Genomic DNA, 26,842 nt, shown 5'->3' with positions numbered 1-26,842 from the left:
ATTGGGAAGGCAATTAAGCTCCCTCAAAGGATTGAGATTGTACAAATAACATATCAGCATATGGTATTGGTGCAATCACATTCTCACAACCCTTTGTGATAATGAGATTGCAACTCGATAATATGCAACTTGAGAATAGGAATTTCTCCTTGTGTAGTTTGTTGTTTTTTGAAATAGAACCAGTTGTCTTGTGCATGCTTAAAAAATGATTTGGAGAAGTGGTTCAGAACATGTGGGAAATTACCATAGATCAGTGTCTCTTTAAAGCAGTTATATGGATATATATTTCTTAAATCCTGCCAAGAATACGGCAAAAACTTGTCCAGGCAGTAGTCGGGAGTCCATACTGACTCAAAGAAAATCCCCCCCAAAAAAACCCTTTTCCATCTAACCTGGTTTAGAAACAGAGAGACAAAACTCTGTTGAATTTGCTTGATCTCTTAGCACTTTTCATGCTGTCAGTCCCAGTGGTGGGATTCAACATTTTATACTACTGATTCTGTGGGTGTGGCTTGGTGGGCATGGCATGGCTTGGTGGGCGTGGCTTGGTGGGCGTGGCAGGAGAAGGGTATTGTAAAATCTCCATTCCCTCCCCACTCCAGGGGAAGATTCCTGCAAAATCCTCATTTCCTCCCAATCAGCTGGGACTCAGGAGGCAGAGAATAGATGGGGGTGGGGCCCCATCAGAGATGGCATTTACCGGTTCTCTGAACTACTCAAAATTTCCGCTACCAGTTCTCCAGAACTGGTCAGAACCTGCTGAATACCACCTCTGGCCAGTCCCCATATCCTCTTGAGCCATCTTCCATACGTTTGGCAGGGGGAGAGTTTGGCGGCAGAAACAATATACTGTGGTAAAGCAATTTCACTCCTATTTATAGTGATGGTCCTAGAGTATGTCTCGGTTCCTGGACAGCTTTTTTGTGGCATAATAGTAAATTTTACTTTAATCCCAATTAGCAGGTTTTGCTGATCATGTTAATGTTGTAGTGTTATGCCCGAGTCAAGAGATGTGGTATTTGTTCTGGAAATTGGGATGCTATGGATGAGGATCAAGAAGTTAAGGTTGAACCCTGAAGAATTAGGAGGTCTATCAGTTGTGATTATAGCTGTACTTCCTCAGAAAGAATGGATACCAAGTTTTGGGTGTTCCTGGAATCATCATTGCCATGGGATCCACAAGTGATTGCTGTGGCCAAAAACATCTATTAGCAGATTGATTGATATATCAACTTGTAAATAAGAAAAATCCCTGCTCTATATGCCCAGACTTTCTGTGAATGTTGTGTTCGCAGTTTTTTTCCCCTTTATTCTCTCATGTTTTTAAATGAATGTCCTATTCTGTTTAATCTATTATGTATGCTATAGTTTACTAATAGTTCAATTTACAATACTGTAGAAAGTGAAATATGAGTAGCAGCTACAGACTACCCCAATAACATGGATAGGGCTGATCATATTTATTCCTACATCCTGTATCCTCGTTAGTCAATTTATTATAGTCTTAAACTACTTTTGCACTAATGGCAGATTTGTACTTTTGAAAGCATGTTGTGTGGGCTTTCAAGAAAAGGCCTTCGCAGTGAGCACAGAGAGAATCTAGTATTGGTTCCAGCAGGACCCCAACGCTGATCAGAACTTGCATGGCTTTCTAAACCCTCTTCTGAAGATGCATTTTTGATAAGACTGGTTTCTAATCTTATCTGATTAAGATAAAGGAGAACATGTTTTCTTAGGTTTATTTTGAGCTTTCAATTATTGCTTTTCCAAACTCTTTAGGAAGGAATGAATAGGAATGTCATTATTTTGAAGTCAGTGGTGTAATAATTTGGAAGATAGAGAATTCAGGAAGAAGACATTCCAGTTAATAGTATCTTGAATGAGTACAATGGAAGTTAGTGAACATTTTGAATAAATTATCCCACAGCCCAAGGACTCCTTGTTACTCATATTTGATTTAGGAGAAGAAAACAAGTACTGTAAGTAAGCCTGCTAGTTTCCCATGATGTTATAATTTTCTTTTAACAATCTCAGTTAACAGTGTCACTTCTGAGACTGCAACTCCTGACTATATCAGCCACTGAATTTCATTGTGCACTTGGTTTTGGGTATACATATCTGCAATATTACACTTACTTGATTGATCAAACAGGATTCAAACTATTTACTTGCATAATTCTGTACTAATATTCAGTTCAATTTCAAATGGGAATTTAGCATTTTGGGAGCAAATATTACCACAATATATAGATGTAGTATGGGGTGCATACATCTCCAAATTCCTACTGGCCTTGCTAACTAAAAGTTGTGTGTCTTTACCCCAATTAACATTTTGCATCAGAAGTCTACTAAATCCTTTCAGATTTCATTCCTAGGCCAATACCTTTCATATGTAATGGACTATAGTTCCTATACATCAACAAGCTTTATCAGCCAATATATTTAGAAGGCACTGAATTGGCAAAGGCTGCATTTACAAAATGTTTATGCAACTGTACGGGGAAATAGAGCCAAATATATAAGATAATACAATACATTGGAAAATAAATGGTAAAAAAAATCTGTTAGCATTAACAATAACTTGCAATTGCTGTGCAGTCCTAACAAAACCTCAAACAGCAGATGTTTGCCATTTCTGCCCTAGCTACATTAGCCAGGTGATAACCAATGCTTATAGCACATTTTCTTTTATTTATTTTTATTTAATTTGATTTATATGCCACCCTTCTCCATAGACTCAGGGCGGCTTACAATGCATTAAGCAATAGCCTTCATACTTTTGTATATTTATACAAAGTCAGCTTATTGCCCCCACAAACTACCTACCTTAGAAAGGATGGAAGGCTGAGTCAACCTTGAGCCTGGTGAGATTCGAACTTACAGTAATTGCAGACAGCTGGTGTTAATCACAATGCTTTTGGTCTGCTGAGCCACCAGGCCCTTCTTTAGTGGTATACAAAGAAAAGCAGAATATGTTGAGATTAAATCGTAGTAACTTCAGTCTGATATTTCGGGAAGATATGGGTTCAATCCTGCTCAAGCCATTAAAGCTTTAGGAAACTTTGACATAGTTCTATCACATTAAAATATAGATGGCATATGGCACATGCTATTATATAACCCTACGCCATGCTAAGAAATGATATTGCATCTCATTCTTCTGTAGCTATCTTAATCAGCTGGACAGGATCACCGCTTCTAACTATCTTCCGACTGAACAGGATGTATTGCGATCCCGAGTTAAGACCACAGGTATCATAGAGACAAAGTTCTCTGTCAAGGATCTTAATTTCAGGTGAGCAAAACCTCTCGATATCTTTCTTGCTCTGAAATGGTAATTTTTTCTTTCCATTTTCTCCAACCAATTTTCAGGATGTATAAATCCGATTTTAGTTCTATTTTGCCTTTCCTCCTCTTGTATACTCTTCAATGTTCAGGGCATTTCAGCATCTAGAAGTCTTTTTGCTGCACTTTTTTACCTAACATGTAAAGCTGGCCATTAGCAGCAGGGCATGCTTAGGAATAACTTCAATACTATATCTCTTTGTGCCCCTAGCAAAAGCTTAACTTTTCAAGGTGTTTCTATTTCTAATTTGATATCTATTGTTTCAGGGTTTTTTTGTTAAACATTTGACTGAAAAATGGGAAGTACTTTTCTGAATTATATTGTAATCTTCACACCTTTGTCTAAGTAGATTTTCCCAAATTTGTGTCTTCAGGATGACTTCCAGTTCAATCTCATAATCTCCAAGATCCAGGAATTTTGGAAACTATGAGTTGAAAGCCTACACATGTGCAAATTGTGAGACGCTGAATAGTTGCTGCCACGTGCATCTTTAACCAGTGTGATCGACTGCAAATATACTTTGTTCTAAAGTTCCAGGCATCTGTTCATTGAAACTACATTGCTTTGGGAAGATTTTTTCCCTGGTTTCAAATGTTCCAATGTCATTGTCACATGCACGGTTCTTCTTTCTCCAGAATGTTTGATGTAGGTGGGCAGAGATCAGAGCGCAAAAAGTGGATCCACTGCTTTGAAGGGGTGACCTGCATCATCTTTTGTGGCGCTCTTAGTGCGTATGACATGGTCTTGGTAGAAGACGATGACATGGTATGTTTGCTAGCTCAGACTGTATATGATGACAGTTCCAAACATGCTTTGAAATTCATCAACCCCATATAGACAAACTTAGTTCAGTCACCCTTTCTACTCCACGCTCATAAAGAATGCCAGAACTTTATAATTGCCTGATTACAACCAGAGAAGGGAAAATTAAAGGAACTTTAAAGGTAGCCAGTCAGGTATTTTTTTTGAAATTGTGCTGCTCTCATTCAAGCCCAAGTAACAAAACAATCTGGAATAAGAATTCCATTCCTAGTTTTGCTTAAGGAGTTGCTGCAGGTCAAAGTGGGATCAATTTTTGTTCAGTTTCAGAAAGTATTTGTCATTTTAAAAAAAATAGACAGACTAGATGATGATCTAGAGTCTAGACCAAGTACTCCCTTTGTTATATCCACTGGAACAAACATTTGTGAATGTGCCCCACAGGGCAGCCAATTTAAGCTAGCATAAACTCATCATCTCAGTGTTTTCTAAACTTCTAAAAAGTTGCTTAGCCTTTGAGATTATTGAGGGATGGAGCATTTTCCTGCCTGCATTGGAATTAGGAGTGACAAAGCCACAAAAACACAGCTCTCAACAGCTCATTTTTATCTTCCAGCTAGCATTATAAAATCTTTGATTAAATGCACTAGGTTGCTAAGAAGATATAAAATCAATTTTATGATATCAGCATTGTTTGTAATCCAAAACCAAAGTGCACTGGGGGGGAAATACAGCATTTAGATCAGCAAAGGTAAAGGCAGGGGCTGCTCCCTTGAGACATGTTTTGTCTGGACAACTTCTTGCAAGTTGTCTGAAATGTTGTTTTAATGTTAGCAATTATATATGATGCTGTTTATTTCTTGGTAGTTTTTTGCGTTTTTCAATGTGAAATGTTAATATTCTAGAAACAAACTATTTAACTCTTAGGAAACCATCTCTAGGAATTTGACTTTGAATCACTGCTTCCCATCATTGTTGATTGCATACCTTTTATTTTAAATATTTATTGAAATGTTTATTTTTGCTTATATTAACAGACTATTTAATAAAATATTAGGTAGCCTCGGGTACCACTGTTCCTTTTAAACTTAACTTTTTAAAGTTCTTCTCTTTAGAACCGGATGCATGAATCTTTGCATCTCTTCAACAGTATATGTAATCACAAATTCTTTGCTGCCACTTCCATAATTCTTTTCTTGAACAAGAAGGACCTCTTTGAGGAAAAAATCAAGAAAGTACATCTCAGCATTTGCTTTCCTGACTATGATGGTGAGTTAGAACATTTTCCTCATTTTCATGGAAGCCAAAATAATTTCCAAAAAGAGCTAAATGAGAAAAAGGCTTTCCTCTTACACCAGTGTACTGGGGCAGTTTCCCCAACTAAGTAACTTCCACACATGAAATGGATTAATTATCAATATTCCCAAACAGCACGTCCAGCAGTTTCGCTGGCTTGAAGTTATAGCAGCTCAATACATTTGGTGAGGATTAGATTGAAGAAAACCTGTTAAGAACATAAATAATGCCCAGAGTTGTTGGCTATGAGATGGGCGGCAAATAAATTTCATAAGTAAATGATACTTTATACATTGATGAACAAAGTGCTAGGTTTGAATTTAATTTTCTGTTGAAATGGAAAAGTATCAATTCAATAAGAAATTCACGTACAGACAACTTATTCAATTGATTTAAAAATAGTTCTATAAAAATAACACAATAAAGAAGGTATTACACTTAAGCTTTAAAAGTGACTGCAGTTACATTCTAAAGGCTTGTCAGGCTTACTGTCAAAAAGAGAACTACCCATTTCAATTTACACGTTTCGTTACTTTTTATGCTGTATAATATTCATATGAAAGAAACTGGGAACAGAAGCATTCTTATTGGGTTCTTTCTGTTCAAGAACTGCTTATAACAGTTCTGATAATAAAATAAGTTGTGGGTCGACACACCAAAGTAATGTAACCCTAATATCACATTAAAAAATCATGTTCCAAGATGCAGATGAAAATGCATACCCCTGGACTGAAAGATGTGTTGGCTATTTCCATTGGTTCAATAAATCTGTTAGTGATCTTACCTGCCCCTTCAATATCTAATCTAGAGTTGGGAACGATGTAGGCAACAATATAGAGGAGTAAGCAAATTTTTACATTTACATTGCCTTTCCTTCAGGAACTCAAGGCAACATACCATTTCTTTTTCATTTCCACCAGGAGAAACTGCTGTTAGATCTAAGACCCTTCTTGTAAATGAGTAACTAGGGATCCAAACAATAAGTGATACTTTTTTAGCACTTGTTTAGTTTATGTTTTCCCATTTCCTTTTCCCAACAGGCCCCAATACATATGAAGATGCAGGCCATTACATCAAGCTCCAGTTTCTTGATCTAAACATGAGAAAAGATGCAAAAGAAATTTATAGTCACATGACTTGTGCCACAGATACGCAGAACGTCAAATTTGTATTTGATGCAGTAACAGATGTAATCATCAAAGAGAACCTAAAGGACTGTGGTCTCTTCTAAGATTACAGCTTTTTAAAAGAAAAGGTAATTACATTCAATTATCTGTTCCTAAAGTAGAAATTAGGCAGTAAGTATACTTTAGCATTTCCTTACTTTATGCTTGTAACTATACTTACTTCTGAACAGTAGTGCTTAAAGTCAAATGTGCATAATAACTAAATGCAAACAGTAGCCAAGTCAGCTGGGCTACATATGTAATAGGAAGCAGCAGTTAAACTGCAACAGGATGCTTGCATTAAAACTATGCAAGTACCCTGCTATTTCAGTTCTTTTGCCACAACAATTTGCAATAATTACATCAGAAGAGTTAGCACCATTGCCAAATTCTTCGCTTAGCAATTATTTCCAAAACGGGTTTGAAGATACTAATGCAACAGAAGAGGAATTTTAAGGAAATCACAGGTAATGAGCACCAGCTTTGGTTTTGCTTATAGTACTACATGAGGTTGTTTTACCTCATATAATACTATAAGCGAAATCAAAGCTGGTGCTCAGTACAGGATTCAGGATTTTTTTAAAGGTAAATAGTCTCTCTTGAATCAACTCCTAGTGACTACATGGTCACATCCATGGGGGGAAGGAAGCAGGATTGAAAATGACGTGGAAGTGGTAGACCCTTGTCTTCTTTCAGGATGTTTTTTTCAGCTTTTAGATATATCTAGGATTTCCTAGTAGCCACCCCAGCCAAGAACTAGCCATGCACAATTCTATTTAAGCTTTTTCAAGGTCACCCAGAGTGCTTAAGGTAAAGGTAAAGGTTCCCCTCACACGTATGTGCTAGTTGTTCCCGAGTATAGGAAATAGTGCTTACATGGTACTATATGTATAAAGATGCAATTATTTCCAAAACATCTTTAGATGTTGCTAGACTTCACATGTCATGACCACTGAACACAATTAGCGGGATGTTAGGGTTGAAGCTGAAAAACATTTGAAGGTATGCATGTGTGTATGTATATACATAAAACCTATCTCTACATCTTCGTCATTCTCTTGACAACTTCAAGTTCAAATGTAATTTGATTTCATTATTCAAAATATTATCTCATCTTCATCTATCAGGAACTAGGGCTTCCTGAGAGCTTCACCATTCTGCTGAGCAGAGGCAACAGTCATTCAGGAATCTATACTTCTCCATAGAAGATAAACAATTCTAACAAGATAACAGTTCTCACTCAAGACAAACAATTCTACCAAGAACATGCCATCAAAAAAGCTAAAGGAACAAAAAGTGAAGAGTCTCCAATTTCTGAATAATTTTCTTTGATAAGTTTCCTTTCTGAGGTACTCTACAATCTGTGAAAGTGGAAATGGAAACATGGGCAGTGGTGAAGACAAACTGGTTTACAAACAGTGAATTTATGTCAAACACTGATTCTCCGCATTTAACTATTTATAAATAAGCCATAATTCTTTCACAGGAAAAACACAATCAGTGCTTTGGGGTCTTATTTAACAGAACTGTTCATTTTAAAACCAATGGTCTGAATGTCCAAGTCCAAAAACTGTATATTGTATATAGAAATGAGGCATTTTCCTGATTTAATTCTATTAAAAATAGACCAAACACACAATCTATTTGCAGTTGTTTGAAACTGGTGCAATTAGAACCCATGTCTTAAAAAAAAAGTTTTCTAGTATCTAATTCAGTGAATTTAGAATAGGTCTCTTCCCCCATACTCATAGAATACAGCAGTGCTTTAATACCTGCTGTGGAGACAGCTTGTCTACTTGTCTTATTAATCCTGTGGTAATGAACATACACATATACAGCTTCAACCCACTGACATCACAGGAGCAGAGAACTTCTCCCACACCCACATAGGGAACAGAGGGATACAAAAATAAAACAATTGTATCAGGCATTTCATCCTATTTAGAGCTGTATTGTTTCTCAACATTTGTAAACAAGTTGTATTGTTAGATAAGATACCACTTGCATTAAGATGCACTGCAAGTAATTCCTCATGCAGCTTCAAATAAATGTAAGAGATAAAAATAAATTTGCATTAAAAAGTACGGGTGCATGGTTGAAAAGTAATTTCTTCCATTCCTCTTCACGTTCCTTTTCTCCATAGCCATTCCTCTTCACATTTTCTTTTCAAAAATATCTGCTGTGATTCATATGCTGTTTATAGGAACTGAAATGGTGGCTCAATACATTATTAATTTATACAATATATTTCCCTGATTTGAATACATGTTCATGTTTGTATGAAATCGGTCTTAAACTGATTAAGTAACCTGTAATATGCTCCCATTTTTTAAAAAAATGTACATGTCACCTTAGATGGTTGATTTATTAGATTCATGCATTTATGAAGAGTGTTCTCCCACTTGTACACTCATAAAGCTAGTAAGGTATTTATTTATAACATCTTATTTATGAGTAGAACATTATCACGTCTTTTGCTAAAATACTTTTAATAGTATCAAGAGACCCGGTTTGATGTAGGAGTTAAGGCGTCAGGATGGGAGACTGAGAGACAGAGTTCTAGTCATGCCTTAGGCATGAAAGCCGACAGGGTGACTTTGGGCCAGGGTTGTTATTGTGGGGGAAATAGGAGGAGAAAGGATATTAGATATATTTGTTGCCTTGAGTTATTTACCAAAATAATAAAGCAGGATATAAATAAATGATCACAATGTATCATTTTAAAATAGCCATTGTAATACCTTGTTGATGTGACAAATGGTAAAAACTGACAATTGACTTGCCACCATTCTCAGATGTTATTATTACTCCTTGTAAAGGTTATTAGTACCAATAAAATGGTATTAAATTGGTTCTGTCCTATCAACAATATCAATTTTACTAATAGTTGGATTTGCCCCATTGTTTTACAATACCTTAACTCTTAGGGAACACACAGACTCCGCAGTCCAAAAAAGGGAGGGAGGGAGGGAGGGAGGGAGGGAAGAAAGAAAGAGAAAAGAAGGAAGGAAGGAAGGAAGGAAGGAAGGAAGGAAGGAAGGAAGGAAGGAAGGAAGGAAGGAAGGAAGGAAGGCCTGTTCAGTGATACCTGAGTATTTGGTGCAGTCCAATGAACTTTTGACAAAATATAATCCTACAATTATTTATATAAAAGTTTAGCAATAGCAAATAATTAATCAGACTAACTAACATTTTTATTTGCAAAAGTCAGAAATGGAAATAAGAAACTAACAAGGATTTGTAGAAATGGCACCAATAAAGTTAGGAACTTTTAAGTTTTTTAACTCACCATTTTAATATTGCCAATAACTACATCAGGTTGAAACTGTACATGAAAATTGGGAAAGAGTCTCAGTGTAATGGTTAAGCAAAGAAATGCCCTTACTCTGCTTAATTTTCATTACGAGAAAAACAATGGCAAACAGGAACTTGGCACCACATTTACATGCTGTTGGTACATTTCCAAAATCTCTTAAGGATAAAAGGCCCTGGTAAATGCAGAACAAATTCCACTGTCTACAAAACTTCCCACTGCTTTAAGACCAAACACATACACAACAATTAAGTGGTTGATACAGTAGCCCTATAGCAGCATATACTCTCCCTGCCCCCTCCCCCCCAAGCTTGGAATTTTACAAATCATTTTGCTAACTGGTACTCACTTCCGAAATTTCTATAAAAGAATCAGATTTTTACTTGCTACACCAGCTGCACACTCAGCAAATTGGTACTCAGCATTAACCAGGCTAAATCCTCCCAACCTATAAGCCACACATAATTTGTTAAACCTGCTACAGGAAATCTACCTTTAAGGAAGGGAAAAGCCTTACAGTATATGTAGCAGAATGTTGACATAGTATATATTAGAAGAAAGCCACAGCTTTAACCATAAGAATTCTAAGGCCCTTTTAAAGTAGTTGCAATACTAGCAAGTTCTGACCATACCAAGTTTTAAAAACAAAAAGGTTCCTGCTAAGAGGAAAACTTTCTGCATGATCTGGTCACATCATGTGCATAGTTAAGTGTTTTTTTTGTTTGCTTTTAAAATGTAAGATTCATTGCGAAGAAAATAAAATTTAATCAATATATAGTTTGATGGAAAAACTTTAAAAATAGAGCAATGATGACTTATTAAAGAAAGCTACATATTGAAGTTCTGGGATGAAAACTTCATAACAGCTGTACATATTTCAAATTATGCAATCCAAGTGATGCTTGGATGATAAAAAAAATCACACTTAACAATAGTTCCATTTTTGGAATCTAACTTCAGCATCCATATCAGTAAAATATCCCTAATATAGAAGATTGTGCTAAAGAATGCAAAGGTTTTGCATGCTGTTTTCATTCCCCAGTCCTGTTCATGCTTGCAGCTGTCTCACAAGGCAGCAAAGAAACAGTCCACATCCTGAAATCTAAAGAAGAAAATTCAAAAATTAGCACAAGTTCATATGACAGCCTGGCACATATTTATGCAACACTATAATTCACAATTTACCTTTCTCTGTTTCTTTCCTTTTAGTAAAGTCCACATTCCTTCAGATTGTTTTTAATTATAACATCTGTAACAGCATCAAACACAAACTGCACATTCTTGGTGTCGGTGGCACAGGTGAAATGAGTATAAATTTCCTTGGTGTCTTTTCTTCGGTTCAGATCTTCAAACTGGCACTGAATGTATGCAGCAGCTTCTTCATACGTATTAGAACCTAGAAAAATGGTACCGAACGTAAGAGCAGCTCTAATGAATTACATCAAAATCTTATCTAGTCCATCATCTTACTTCCTACAGTGTCCAGCCACTTTATTCTGGAAAGTAAGATGCACAAGGACTAACTCTGCTGCTGCTATTTCCCAAAGCTGATATTCAGAGGAATGTACCATCATGATTAATATGATAGTCTTTCACCACTTTTAATGACTTTCCAAAAGTCCCCTCCCCCAAAATAATTTTTTTCAGTGCTGTTGCAACCCTGGAACATCGTTATAGGAATGGTTGTAAGTCAAGAACTCCCTGTATTCTTACTTTTCTTTCTTCGTTCTTTTCCACATCTTTTACTCTTTCTATTCTTTCATCCTTTAATTTTTTTATTCTTATAATTATAATCTTTAATGAAATTACTATAACACACACACACACACACATATCTGTTGTGATCTTCTGTTTTGCCTTAAGAAAAATCTTACCTGGATACTCCGGATAGCAAATTGTTAGTGGACTCCTCCGTATTTTTTCCTCAAACAAATCCTTCTTGTTCAGGAAAAGAATGATCGATGTATCAGTGAACCACTTGTTGTTACAAATGCTGTCAAAGAGTTTCATGCTCTCATGCATTCGATTCTGAATAGAAAAAACACTAATGAAATACAGCATTGACACTTCATATAATTACAACCTCAACCCAATTACCAGTGCAAATTTTGTCAAAAAATAATCCCAACATTAAAAGAACAACCATCTCTTCAAACATGCTAAATAATGTATGTTTTTGCAAATGTTACAAAAAGCCTCTGAAATATCACATTTTTTGCAGTTTTCTGTCAGAAACCATTTTCCCCATCTCAAATCATGTATGCAAATTTAAATATTCACATTCAGTTATGAAGAAGAGGCAATTTTAATCTCCATAACCTCCCAACTTCAAATACATTCACTGCACAAATTGTGAGAATGCAGACAAGAAAAGCTTGCCCCTAATCTCTATTGAAATATTACCATTTGTAATGTTCAAGGAATAACAATAGCAAAACGTTTGATTAAATTATATTATGCAAAGTTTAAGGTGAATTTCTGTCGCAGTCCACATTTAGAATGTTAACTCTACAGTAACATACCATTTCTTCATCCTCAGCAAGGACAAGGTCATAATCGCTGAGAGCTACACAGAATATAATTGCTGTTACTCCTTCAAAGCAATGGATCCATTTCTTACGTTCTGAACGCTGACCACCAACATCAAACATCCTGGCAGAAAAATAAGGACTTGAAGATTCATTTTAGCAAAATGAAAACTAAATCCAACTGTTTAGTTATCACACAGATACACATGCACAACAGGGGGTTCTTTAATAAGCTGTAAATGACTTTGCCAGATCTAAATGCTAAAGTTCATTAAATTATCCACTGCTGTAATATTATTTTACCACAAAAATTATAAAAGGCTTTTAATAATTTCTGTCTGAATCTGTTTGTACACATTACTTTATGTAGCATTGGCTATTTTGATGCTATTTTTGCTTTGTTTATACTTTGCGGTATACTATCCAGAGTTATATGCTTGGGGCAACTAGCAAAAAACAACAACCCCAAGGCTGAGATTAATCATCAAATGCTAAATCATTATTTTTCATTTAGTGCTATAAAGGAAGAGGGGGGTATGATATAAAAATAGGATGAGGGAAATAACATAATTATGTCATTCTAAAAAGCCCTCTTTGCTCTAGGATCAAATTTTTGTAACATTTTGAGGCCTTATCATAAACAGGGTATTCTACACAAATAAAATAGTTCAGCCTTTTGTTCCAAGTGCTCAGGGAAGAACCAGCAAACAGCTGGTAGTGAAGAAACAATACTGACTGGTGTTTCTTTACCACTTGACATTGCAGAGCTGGACACTGTGAAATATCTAGGCCTCCCATGAAAAAGCCGCATGGGGGCTTTCACCTGAGATAGATTATGCCAAAAGAACTTTCCCCTCATTAAAAAGAGAGAAAGGAAAAAAATAAAATAAAAACTAAGGGTAATGGAAGAAGAGCTTTGGTGCTTTTTCAATGGAACAGGCTGAAGAGATAATGCAGTATACAAATTACGCTGCATTTATGTTGTTTTCAGTACATATATTACATAAACTCTGTCTCGTTCATCTTTGATGCAAGATTATTATCTCATTATACACAAGGGGTACACAAGGGTAGCAGAGGCTCAGCCAACAGTGATTTTTCCACAACTGATTTACGTACAGGGAGTCCTTGACTTACGATCACAGCTGGCACCAGAACCTCCACTGCTAAGTGATGCAGTTGTTAACTGAGTCAAGCCCATTTTTACAACCTTTTTTTTTTTTTGCCACTGTTCTTAAGTGAACCACCACAGTTAAGTGAAGCATGCAATTATTAAGTGAATCCGGCTTCTCCCATTGACTTTGCTTGTCAGAAGCCCCCTTGGAAGGTCATCAATGGAAATCAAAGGAACTGAGAAACTGGAACCATTGTAAATAGTGCCAATTGCCAAGCAACAAAATGTTGATCACTTAACCGTGGGGATGTTGCAATGGTCATTGATGATAAGTCACTTTTTCAGTGCTGCCATAATTCAGTCATTAAATAAATGGTTATAAATTGAGGACTTCCTATACAATTTCAAGCCCAAAACCTCTCTTTCCCAATCGCAACTTCTTTAGGTTTACTTTTAGACTTTATTATAGCTTTAAAATTACAATTAGTAAGATAAGGGTGGTGAATGATGGAGAACTCTTTGGCTTCAATAGAACCTTAAGCTGGCATGAAAAGATGACTGTGGGAAATTCAGTCAAAGGAATACTACCTAGGTCTAACTAAATAACACTGGGAAGAGTGGCACCTTAACAAGTGAGTGTGCCCTACAGTTTCATTATTTGATTCGTAGACTATATAACACTTTGGAGCTCCATGAACTGTGAAAGCAAAGGTTTCTTATCCCACTATGAAGCATGATGGCATTGTGCACCAGGAATAATCTGAATTTCTTGTTGTTCTCATTCATTCTGCATTTTGCTGTATTTTACAAATCAGATACAGTAGTAGCAGAGCCAAGATGTTTGAAAGTATACGAAAAGAGAACATCACAAGTCCTATAGGGATCAATCAGGAGACGAGGTGGCAAACTACATGGAGATAAATGGTTAATATGTCATCCAATCATGACATAATTAGGTGTATCACAGTGGAAAATAACACAGCCCCATTCTACATCAAGCACTATTAATGATAAGCATTTAAACAATTATGCATGCTCCTTGCCAATGTTCTGTACTATTGACTGGTTAATGCTATGTCTATTGTTTTGCTGAGAAAGCCATGCATTGTTCAGAGAGCCATGTTAATTTCAACTCCCACTGCAACACCAGAAAATAAATGCATGGCAAATTATAAAGTCTCTATGTGGGGCTTTTATATTTTACACTTCCAACCAACAATATAAAACAGAAGCCAGTATACCATTAGTATACATGCTCCTGTAAAGCAAGGATTCAGTACCTGTGTTTGTGATCCCAACATAAAAGCAGCTGAAAAGAATGAAACAATGAAAATAAAAAAGTGAACTGTATCAAGAATCACTAGCAAAAGAATCGGAAAGATACTATATCATGTGAGCCAAAGTCAAAAACTGTACCACAAGTGCAGAAGAGCCATAAATTTTACACCAAGAAATGGTGGTTTAAGAGTATATACAACATGGCAGCCTGCAACTCTTAATGCCACTTACTTGAAGTACAAGTCCTTGAAGGTGAAATGTGTTTCTACAATGCCTGTTGTTTTCACTCTGGTTCGTAGAACATCTTGTTGGGTTGGAATGTAGCTCTGCTGGGATATTCTGTCCAAATCATTTAGGTAGCTAAAAAAGAATGGGAATGAGGAGGGGATAAAAAAAGGGAAGAAAATATTCAGGAACAAACTGATCCTCTAATTGAGTACTGAAATTGAAACTGGTACGATACAGAATATGTTCTTTAATTTTATGTTAAGCTATGGCTGAGTTCAAATGGTCTAGAATCAATGGTCGTATTTTAGGTTCTAAGGCTTTAGGTTTTAGGCTTTAGAATATAATTTATAAATTTAGAATATAATTTATAATTTATATATCGAGAGTCCAATGCTTCCAATACTTCATCCAAAACCCCGCTGACGATGTTACCTAATTTGATAATGAAATGTCCAGGAGCTAAACAGCAAGCTTGGAGAACAAATCGCTGCCAAAACCTACAACCTAAACTACGAATATTCTCAACAATTTCTAGTCCAATATTTTCCATAAACCATACTCTAGTTCTCTATTTTTAAAGACATTAGGATCTATTACTCCTTGTATCAATGTAGTTCCTAATTTTATTATTATTTAGATCTGAGAGAATCAGTTAGCTGTAGCTGTTGTTGGATTCCAACTCTCATTACTCCAAGCAAAATGGGCAATGGGAATTATAGTGTAACAAGGTTTCTATGCCTGTCGGTTGCCTATTTGTAAGTTAAATACAAAAAAACAAACTTATCTTTGTTCTCTAAAACAAGTACATTCATGGTGCCATACAAAAACAATTATAGTAGTATATTTTTTCCTGTTGTTTAACTGTCCCCATATTAACTTACAAGAGGAAGCCACCCCAATGTTCAGTGGGAAAGTCTTTGTCATGACAGATATTAAAAATATTATTCTTTTCTATTTAAATGTTCAGTATCTTCCTCTATATTGTTGATATGCTTCCAGTTTACCCTTTCTATGTTTTTCACTTTTCTCCTACTTTCTCTTCTGGCTTGTTGCTATCCTATTTTTCTTATTTCCTTATATCTTAAACTCTTACATATGAGATGATGAATCTTATATTCAGTTATCCACAAATAGTTACAAGTTATGTAAGAAATGTAGTGCAGAAAGAATGGACAGTTACTTTTATCTGAGTGGGCAAAGGGAGGAACAACATGCACAAACTGAAAATGCAATCCTGCCAATCTCCTATTATAAACACTATATACACTGCCGGAGTTACGTACCACTGCCTGAGTTGATGAAAGAAACTTCAGAGAAATCAAGAGTTGGATGCAATGCAGTGTTTAAGAACACAAAAGATTAACAAAATCCTTTCTTAAAACCACGCTAAGACACAATTTATCTAGGAAGCTTTAAGAAGTCTCAAACAGGACCCACATAATAGCCTATATTACAGTTATATTCCTAACTTTTAGGATTGCCAAATACATAAATGAATTTCTTAGAAAATGTAAAATAAAACCAGTATAAATATCAGCTATATGAGCATTGGGTGTTAATATAAGGACCATTTACAAAGACTCCAAAATTTACAGATCATTTTAAAGATGCCTTAAAGAATAAACAGATCTCTGTCTGACAAAATATCGTAAAAATTCAATGCATTTGCTTAATGACCAAGTGATTCGCTTGATGATCACTGCAAACAAATGTCATAAAACTGGGCCGCTTGATGACCCACTTAATAAAATCTAACTCAATAATGTATGAGGAAAGTTATAGATTTTTTACTGACATATTTAGTTCCCTAAAACCAGTGAAATTACTGGTTTCATTCATGATGGAATTTTCACATTATAATCAATCACTATGGTCTGCAAAGTTTGAGAAACTCTATATTAAACTTTTAATGTGCAATTCATAATGGAAATATTATTTAGCATTTTGACATCATAGCTTAGATATATTTTAACTTTCTTTCTTTTATTTTTTGTTTAAATCAGAATGGTCCATCTTGCTAGAAAGGCTTGGAAGAAAACTACAATATCGGCAGGCATATTCCTAATTCTGATTATTGTCAGAATAAAATAAAGGAGGGATATGATTGAAGAAATGCTGGGACAAGTAGCAGGTTAAGTATACATAGGTTCAAGTATAACCTATTGGGATTCACCCAGTGATATGGATCATATATTCTTAAAAGAAATAAATTTTATTTTACTGCACTTTAATAATGAAATGTTTAACCTAAACCATTTAATGTGCATTATATCCCCACCTGTTTCTTTAGACTTTCAATTGTTAAGGAAATTTTAAACTAACTTAGTATAACTGTCTCACTGTTGAGGCATATTCTTAACTATAGATTTGATATTACCTAATTCCAGTGGTGGGATTCAAATAATTTAACAACCGGTTCTCTGTCCTAATAATTTCTTCCAATAACCAGTTCACCAAACTGCTCAGAAAGTTAACAACCGGTTCTCCCAAAGTGGTGCAAACTGGCTGAATCCCACCACTGCCTAATTCCATATAGAGTGGGCAGAGTATACTTACTTCCACTAAAAAACAATAATCTTTTGTTAAACAATACTAGAATAGTTACATCATTCACATTTAATACTCTAGCTTCTATTAGAAAGAATACACTGATTTGGCATTAAAAGGAATAGCATATTGTCCTGCTTAAAGACTAAAATAATAGACAAGCAAGCTAACAATTTAACCAAAGTTCAAGCTTCACAAGGTCTGAAACAAATTGCTGGGATAAAAATGCAAGAACTACTCCAAGTCCTAAGAATTGCTTAGAGCTGAAATTTAATCACAAGGGCCTGTGGATTGTTTCAATATATGATATATTTCCTTTACTGTATATAGCAGAGCTATCAGTTTAGATCAGATTAAGTTTTCAGAAGCAAAACTGACGTATCAATTTTTTTGCCCATTATGCTTTATATTCTGGAGAATTACAGTACTAATAAAACCTTTTGTTAACTTCAATTTAGAGAAGTTATAGATCCTGAAACTCTACAAAAAATGTGGTAAAGTAATTGGAACCTGCACAAACCATTATTTCAAGAAAGATTAAAATCCCTGACAGCCTAGACCCCATTACAGCAACTTCAAAAAGGAGTACAGCAATGTGAAACCCAAAACATTCCTAATGATCCTAGTCAGTTTCATACCACTTCACAGGAGTTCTTTCTTCCAACTAAATGAATGTGAAGTCATAAAAGAGGTAGAGATATTGCAGGACCATAGTTAGATATACACAGAAGAGCCTTTAGGCATGATGGATTCCTCCTTTCTTGCAGCCCTTTCCGTCAAAAGGATCCCTTGGAAATTAAAGAGGGAAGGAGAATGTTTGCTCCCACTGGGGGAGGGAATTCCTTATTCCATTTTTATGGATTTTAAACTGTTGCTTAGAAACGCTTCTCCAATGACAAAATAATTAAAATTGTCTCCCGGTATCTTAGCAATACAATTATTATGGCGTAAACACAAACACTTATCCTATGTAAACAAGGTACCTTACTGTGGATTTCCCCCATTTCGGTCAAGATAATAGGATGATGGACAATATGGAAGATGACAAGTTTAGCAAGAGGAAGAGGGAAGAATCAGTACCACTTTGTTCTGTTGTGCACTTCAGTTCCAATAGAAAGATTCCAAAATTGCAATTAAAGAGCAGATTTCCTAATGTCCTTTATAGCAGATGATAAAAGTGAATGTTGTTAGCTTTGACAGTTCACTCCCTTTCATGTGACCCACAGAACTTGCTTTGATCAACTAAACACAATCCTGGGAATCTTCAAAGCCAAGCCTCCATCAACTGTCCATTTATTAAACAATTTTCCTCAAATGAATTTTTATATCCTCACATAGAAAGATTTCCCATAGCCTGTTGAGAAATACCACAACAATTCTTTAGAGGTATTCCTTCATGTCATGGTAATTCTGCAAAATAAATAGTAGTTTTCAGATTATAAAAAATATTTATAAAATATCAAGAGCATGAGGCGATCAATTCAGCTACTTAGAATCTATTAGAAGGTTTTCTTACTAGGATGCAGAATCATTAAGCTGATATTCTCTTGATCTGCTGAAACAGGCTTGAACTCCAGGATCTCTCCATAGCCTTTTAATCACTCCTGCTAACTCAGGAGTCATTACTCCTTCCTCTGCACTTCCAGCCAGTACAAACAACTGGCGGGCATCATCCTGCAAAAGAAAACTGCTTAAATACTGATATTCAATGGCATAATACGCTGCTGCCATCATCAGAAGTAGTTTTTAGGTAAAATATAAAATTATTGGAAACATTATCTATTATCTACCAAAAATGGTTTTTATCTCTTTCTCTGTAACACTTCCCTGGGAATAACCAAGTAATACTGGAGAAATCACTATTCGAGGCATACATTTTATATAACAGGATTAGAACCACCAAGAAAATGGTAGTTGTAATGAACTAGAGTTTCAGCAAACTCCTGGCAAGCAAGGTAATTCAAGTTACTATTAAGTACAAAATTGTCACAGCCTATCATTGTCGTAATACTTCAAAAAGAAACCCTCTCTTTTACGAAAAGTGATTAAACGTCTCTGGAGTGTGTTTTTTTGCCAATGTGCAGAAAGGCAAATTGCCAGAAATTACATAACTGACAAATATTATAGAAGCACTGTATATGGACTACCCAGGAAATAAGCTAGTTTATATAACATAGTAATATACGGACAATTAAAACAATATTAACAGTAGATTAAGGAACACAGCAGAATACATTAAAAAGTTAATTTAAAATGTGCAAATAAATTAAAAGTTTTTCCTAACACCTACAAGAAAGTAGGTATTAAGTTTCCAAGCGTACAACATTCCTTACATGGGGACAATAATGAAAAGGTCTTATTTCCTTTCAACACTTGTCAAAAATTTCTTGGTGCATGATCACATTCTACAATATCCTCATTTCTCCCAAGAAAATTATAATAACTGCAACTAAATTTTCAAAGCAGATTATCCTCAATTTTTGTGTGTTATATCAGGTGCCTGCCAAAACTGTCTTGTATTTATTTATTTATTTTGCACTCTAATATTGTATACAAAACAATTATTTATACTCACAGCTCTGGCAACTTCTCCAAAGTCAATTTTTAGTCTTCCCATTGCTCTTATTATTGCAATGATCGACTGAATTGTATTGCTGTAGACAACTACTTTATACTGCTTGCATTCTTCCTCTGAGTAGCCATCCTCATGAATGATTCTGGAGAAAAACAGGGAAGTAAGCATGGAGTACAGATAGTCCTTGACTTATGACTTGTCACTTAATAACCATTCAAAGTTATGATGTACTCAAAAAAAATCTACTTATGACAATCCTCAAAGTAATGACCATCCCTGTGGTCATTTGATTTGCATTTTGGGTGCTTGGCAATTGGATAAATTGGATTCAGACTTATGATCCTGTCATTCATTCATTCATTCATTCATTCATTCATTCATTCATTCATTCATTCATTCATTCTATCTATCTATCTATCTATCTATCTATCTATCTATCTATCTATCTATCATCTATCTATCTATCTATCTATCTATCTATCTATCTATCTATCTATCTATCTATCTATCTATCTATCTATCTATCTAATATGCCACTCACCGCATGATGTTAGGTGGCACTGAGTGGCTTACAACATAATAAAGCATGTAAATAAGAACAATTATAAAATATAAAAACCAGATGAAACAGTGATTCACTTACCATCACTTGATTTGCTTAATTACTATGGTGACTTGCGGTGACCAACATAAAAACAGGCACTGAACTGAGTCCACTTCACAATTACAGTGAAGTGACCACAATGGCTTACAACTAAAACTCCAGACTCAATTGTGGTTCTAAACTGAAGACTACCTCTAGGAAACTTCCATTTAGTCATGAATCCCAAAGTGATTATGACAGTCATTTTTTACTATCTTAATCTAGGATAACCATATGGCATGTGTTTTGACCATGCAGTTTCAACCATCCTTATTAGCATGCTGCCTGGGAATGAAAACAAGAATACCAAGTTGGAGAAGATTGTTATATCGATATGTAAGAGGAAATAACCAGGGTGGATTTGATTTAAATCGAGTTGATTTAAATCACAATTTAAATCATGATTTAAATCACTAGTAAAAAGGCTTGATTTAAATCAACTCGATTTAAATCATAATTTTTAAAGAGCAACTGTCATCTCTGCTACTCCTTTGACCCACTGTTGACTCACCGATAGTCCCAGTATTGCAGAATATACAGCCTCATGCTACATAACTAAGCTCCATTTCATGCTGAAGAAACTAAATTATTTATGTATCTTAAATAGAAAACTATCTTATGATAGATTTTTACCCCAAAAGTTTTTTATTAAAATAAATTCGATAAAAATAAAAAAAATCCGATTTAAATAAAAAAAAATCCGATTTAAATCAAAAAAATCAGTTTTTTTTTTTTTAAATCATTGATTTTTATCCACCATGGAAATAACCCTCTTGATCGCTCGTAGGGTTCTTGGAGAATGGTCAAATAAAATAATGACTATATTTAAACCTTTGCTGCTACATGGTAGAGAGTATGAGGGACTGTCTATCTCACATAGTATCTGCCCAGCCAATTTAATCAAGTAGGCTTGGTGCACTTCAGGTTCTTTTGATTATACAATACCATTTATCCGGACCCCTGAAATGTGTCTTCTCTATAGCATCTGACCTTTGGAATGACTCCCCCCCATCCCTCGATTATTCCACTCTGGTGTTTTGAAAGGTCTTGAAAATCTGACTTTTCACATCCTTTGGTGAGGATAAGCCCACTTGAGTTGTGTGGATCTGTTTCTTTTTCATTTCTGTCCAGCTTTTGTTATATTTGCAATCTTTTCTCCTTTATTATTGTCTATTCTTATGTTTCATTTCTTTTCCTTCTTTCTTTCCTTCCCTCCTTCTGCTTGTGAACTGCACAAAGTCATTGGGAGTCAGATGTAATTCTTACAAATAAATGAAATACATTAGTTTGATTTCAGTTATGGTAGGTTTTTACTGTCTTTTTTCTGATTCAATTCATATGACCTCTGAAAAGTTAAGGCTATGAGCCAACCAGAATTATTTGGTACATGCTATGCAATAGTGAAGCTGCATCTGAAAAATAAAAAAGGGAAGGGGACTTGCACAAACTGAAGTACCTTTTGTTTACATAATAATCTCACCCAATCCAGTGAGATCACAACAGGCATGTTTTATACTGTATCCATGATAGTTCGGGTACTGTATAATGGAAAAAGGGGCTCTTTCATATGTAGGCACTGTGCTTCAATTCAAACGAATTTTTCAATATCATATATTGCTTACTTACTTCATCTGCTTCACTATGGTACTTTTACCAGATTCTCCAGCACCTAAAAGGAGAAAAAAAACCTGAGATTATTTTGATGTACTGTCTGAGCAAAAATGACTTTTGTCCTACTAGTCGATGGATCCAGAAGCATCAAAGTACTAGACATAATTTAAGCAACTACACCTCTTAAGAAACAATCATAAATAAACTACTGAGGGTTTAAGCTGAAAAATTCTACTTATTCTTCCACTATATAGCCATTAGACTTATGTGAATGAGTCCTGACTGGATATAGACAGGAAAATCTGAGAGGATATGATTTCAGTCAAAGGCAAAATCTATCTTTATTTGTATTTTGTGGAATGTAAAAAAAAAAAAAAAATGACAAAACTGGCCTCTGTAGCTACACAAGACAATTCCAGAAGTTCCAATGCCACTAAGTTCCCCAATTATCACTGCTAATATATGGAAGTGAAATTGCACCACCTAATATGGTCTGTACCAATGCAGAAGTAGAATAATACAGTAATAAAATTTGCAAAGCACTTTATAAGCACCTGATACAATTCATCACATTTTGATTTGTGAATCTGGAATGATATGATCACTCTTCATGGAATGAAGCCCCGTTTAAGTTTTGCACAACCCTAATAACTACTTAATTCATCACATACACACACAAAATATTACCATTCTCTACTGGAGTAACCATATTTTAAATCAAGTTGAAATAAAAAACCTCCCAAACAGTTTGCATATCTCACTGCCAAAGCGAGAGAATTGGAGATCCAAATCCGTAAATAACTTTGTCAGATCTAACAAGTATTTCTTGCATGAACACAAGTTTTTTATGTGTCAAATCAGCTGTGGGTTTTCAGACTCTCAAGCTGTATAACTAACACACGTACGAAACACAAATAAGGGGGGATAATTTTCTGCTGATCTGAATCAACAGGAAGGAAGAAAAATCATCTTCTATTGTGAAACTGATGAACTGGAAATATTTCTGTTGTTGATCCCTTTCTCTGCCTTCCCTTAGATTTACTCTGAATATTATATATTTATATAACTTATATGCTTAAATTGTACCACACATGTATATTTTACATTGTGTATTTATGGGTGGGTGTGTTCCAAGTACCAGGGTGTATACACACACAACAATATACATCTTTGTAACTAGAATTTTTTTAGCAAGGGATATCCACAGAACAAATTCACCTGGGATAAAATTAATCACAAAGATCTATTTAACTTTCTAACTAGAGTCTATATATCTATATAAATTTCAAATACTAGAAATTTATTCAACCCTTTATCCAGTTATTTGAATCTTGTCTGACATCTATCTTGATAATCAGTATGACCTATAGGCCCTCCCCTACGCCAGCATTCCTTACTTGGGACTACCACCTCTTCCACTTCAACTTCTTCCATGAGTCCTAAGATTATGAATCAGGACTGTCTGGGATGCTATTACTAACCAATGCAATCAAGTGACATTGTTCTACAACCATATCACTTAGTGATGGCAATCCCAGTTCAACTGCCATCATAATCTGAGGACTACCTGTAGCTAAATTAATTATTTACTGTATTTATTTAAAACATTTATATAGCCACCCATCTTATAACCAATTCTGGGTGCCTCCCAATCAATTTATTCAGGTTATTAGACTATCAGATAAACCTTGGGTACTTTTTTGGGGGGGAAATATCTGTTGTCTAATTCAAAGCATGTTAGCAAGCATTTTTGCTATCCGGGAATACTGCAAATCTGACTCACAGGTTTATGGCACTATTTTCAATCTCTCTGAAGCTGCTCAATATTGACCAGGATTTTCCTTCATGCTGAGCCATGATTTAAAAATACTTATTAACCCTAATGGTTGGATTTATACAACAAATAAGCCATGTTATGAGACTTAAGATAGAATATGAATTCTGTTAATGATTTATTGTATGGAATCTTTCTGCTTCCCTCTCACAGCACATGTGAGAATACTTGCCCTAGAATAATGTAGAGATGAAAAAAACATATCCTACCCACTGAACCCTTTTAAAAAAAAAACAAAAAAAACAAATCTTTGTTATATGTGCTGAAGCTCACCAGAAAAATAAAAGAATGTTCATTTTAACTAATCTATCTCAGATTACTTTAATTCTGCAGAATTATTCTGCAGGTTATTCAAGTTTAAGGAGGAAATGACATCTGCTCTAAGAGCTTTCCCTAATTCTGTAAAAAATGCAGTCAAGAAAAAAAGTTTCGCTACAGGGTAGGCAGTTAATAGGAATAGCTTTGCCTACTGGAGCCAAATATAATTTGTTGGTCATTGTGCACAATTTTTACAGTACTATCAGAATGCTTGACAAATAAATTGCAATAAACCTATTAGACTCTCAAGTATTACAACACCAGAATTAAAGTAATTTAAGCATATTATGTATCAATAATAAATACTTTTTTGTTCCTAAGAATATGGCAAGGTAATGTGCTATGTGAACTTGGCATTATTCCAATTATTTCAGTGCTTTAGCTTTAAAAAAAAACAAAACAGGAACCCTGTGAATTTTGTAAACTGAAAAAAGGTATGTAAGACCTCCCAGATTTCATGGAGCAGCTCTGATTTCCATTTCAGAAGAGTCAGTAAATTAACAGAAAAGCCCAAGATTATTTAAACATCTGCCTGCATATACAGACTCATATCTTACTATTACTATTAAAAAACAATCCCTTCATCATCCAGTGCAGATTTGGGAAAAGGAGAGCTACAATTGGAAAATACAATCACTCAAAATTATATTTTTTTCTATCAGGAAAACTTGGTCTACACAAATATGGGACGGAGCATACTGCTTCCACTTCTTTGTCAGTAAAAATAAATTCAACACTGAAAATTATATTATTCCCTGTTCTATAATGGAAGACTCCATTCTTCGATCCTAGCTAGAGCAAAGAACCTCCCATTAGTAGAGACAAATATTACTTGGATACAGCTCCAAGTCCTTCAAGATTCTAAAATATACATCAAAAGTCCACACAGCTTTGTTTAAATCACTCCAATTTTTTGAAACTGCCCCCTACTGAAATTTAGTCCCCTTCATCCCTCCTATGCTTGAGGAAATGTATAAAAACCTTCCTCTTGTACAGGATGTAAGTGGAGGCTGCGATAGATATGTGTGGGTGGTGGTGGGTTTATTTCTGTCTATAGTTGGGTTTAGCAGGATCTTTAAAAATTCATATTAATCACCTTTCGTCTTTGGGGAATGGGACATACAAGTATAAATAATTATCTGTCACTAAGGTTTGAAGTGGAGTTGCTTAAAATGTCAGCAGTTAACAGAAAACAATCTATTGCAACAAAATAACTGCCTGCTTTCAGAGGCAGGAAAAAAAAGTTTTTTCTGAAACAGAGTTTCAGAAGTTTCAGAGGCAGAAAAAAAAAGCAAGGCACAGAGCTCACAACCAACGAACCTGTTGCTAAAATTCACCTCTGGAAACAGCTGATTGGGGGTATTCTGGGAGGCTGATCCACCCGCCAATCAGCTTTTTTCTTATTTTCCTCCCCAAAAACTAAGGTGTGTCTTATACTCCGAAAAATATGGTATAAAATATTTAGTATACTGAATTATCAATACACAGCTTTGCAAAATAGGCTTCCCTCAAAATCCACAGGACAATCCTATACATATCTATTCAGAAATAGTCCCCTCCCCCTTCAATTCCCAAGTAAGAAGATGAATAGCATCATGCAGCATATCAGTTTAAAAAGTTATTATTGCACAGGATTGCATTTATTACAGCTATGAACTAGAAGTGGAATGAAGCAGAAAGTATAGAGTAGCTCAGCTTTCTAGCTCCTGTGTTATAGTATTATGCAATTCTTCTACTGCAGCAGGATTCTTAACACCCTATTTGAGCAAAGGGACAGATCATTATAGTGTACATGTACCCACCCACCCAAATCTGTATATACTGGTGTAAATTGTACATCTTTAACTGTGAGTTTAAATGTAATCGTTAAACTTAATATACTGATGTAAAAGAAGGAATTATATGCAATATAAAACACATGAAGATATTAATTCTGAAAGAATACAATATTGAATGCATGCTATGCAGTATTTCAGAACCAAATATTGCTACTTGTTTACGTACGTTAGAGTCTCCTGGGAGTAATAATCTATCAATTTTTCCCAGAGGAAAAAAAGGTTGTCTCTAAGTATGTTATACAAACCAAGTAAAGCCAGTCCTGGACTGGGGGATGGGGATTAGAGATTGCATGTATTTCATCATTATAATATTTGTTTTGGGATAGATTCTCAGCTGTGATGCTTCTGAACCACTTCTAAGCGGGAATAATATAGTGCTTAAAATAATAAGTAGCAGACTTAAATCACAAGCAAAACAGAATATATTTACCAGGAAATATGTTACTAG

The 26,842-nt window shown here is 35.1% G+C and overlaps 2 protein-coding genes across 4 annotated transcripts in view; one reads left to right on the top strand and one right to left on the bottom strand.

Annotated features, from left to right (window-relative positions):
• The window catches only part of GNAT2 (G protein subunit alpha transducin 2), a 37,771-nt gene extending 29,120 nt beyond the window's left edge, over nucleotides 1-8,651 (top strand). For all 3 annotated transcript variants that reach the window (XM_034414781.3, XM_034414783.3, XM_034414780.2), the window contains 5 exons: nucleotides 3,167-3,295; nucleotides 3,982-4,111; nucleotides 5,221-5,374; nucleotides 6,442-6,656; nucleotides 7,695-8,651. In XM_034414781.3, the coding sequence (XP_034270672.1) occupies nucleotides 3,167-3,295; nucleotides 3,982-4,111; nucleotides 5,221-5,374; nucleotides 6,442-6,632 (604 nt within the window). In that variant the 3' untranslated portion in view covers nucleotides 6,633-6,656; nucleotides 7,695-8,651. The remainder of the gene's footprint in view (nucleotides 1-3,166; nucleotides 3,296-3,981; nucleotides 4,112-5,220; nucleotides 5,375-6,441; nucleotides 6,657-7,694) is intronic.
• A 1,185-nt stretch (nucleotides 8,652-9,836) lies between these two features.
• The window catches only part of GNAI3 (G protein subunit alpha i3), a 37,546-nt gene continuing 20,540 nt past the window's right edge, over nucleotides 9,837-26,842 (bottom strand). Inside the window, exons 2-9 of the mRNA XM_034414773.3 lie at nucleotides 22,420-22,462; nucleotides 20,151-20,292; nucleotides 19,092-19,249; nucleotides 15,032-15,160; nucleotides 12,403-12,532; nucleotides 11,755-11,908; nucleotides 11,066-11,276; nucleotides 9,837-10,982 (exon numbers count right to left, since the gene is read on the bottom strand). Coding sequence (XP_034270664.1) covers nucleotides 11,086-11,276; nucleotides 11,755-11,908; nucleotides 12,403-12,532; nucleotides 15,032-15,160; nucleotides 19,092-19,249; nucleotides 20,151-20,292; nucleotides 22,420-22,462 — 947 coding nt within the window. The 3' untranslated portion in view covers nucleotides 9,837-10,982; nucleotides 11,066-11,085. The remainder of the gene's footprint in view (nucleotides 10,983-11,065; nucleotides 11,277-11,754; nucleotides 11,909-12,402; nucleotides 12,533-15,031; nucleotides 15,161-19,091; nucleotides 19,250-20,150; nucleotides 20,293-22,419; nucleotides 22,463-26,842) is intronic.

This window comes from Pantherophis guttatus, chromosome 3 (assembly GCF_059756535.1).
Source record: "Pantherophis guttatus breed Tessera chromosome 3, ASM5975653v1, whole genome shotgun sequence".
Lineage (NCBI taxonomy): Eukaryota > Metazoa > Chordata > Lepidosauria > Squamata > Colubridae > Pantherophis > Pantherophis guttatus.
This window is presented reverse-complemented; position numbering and strand designations above follow the sequence as displayed.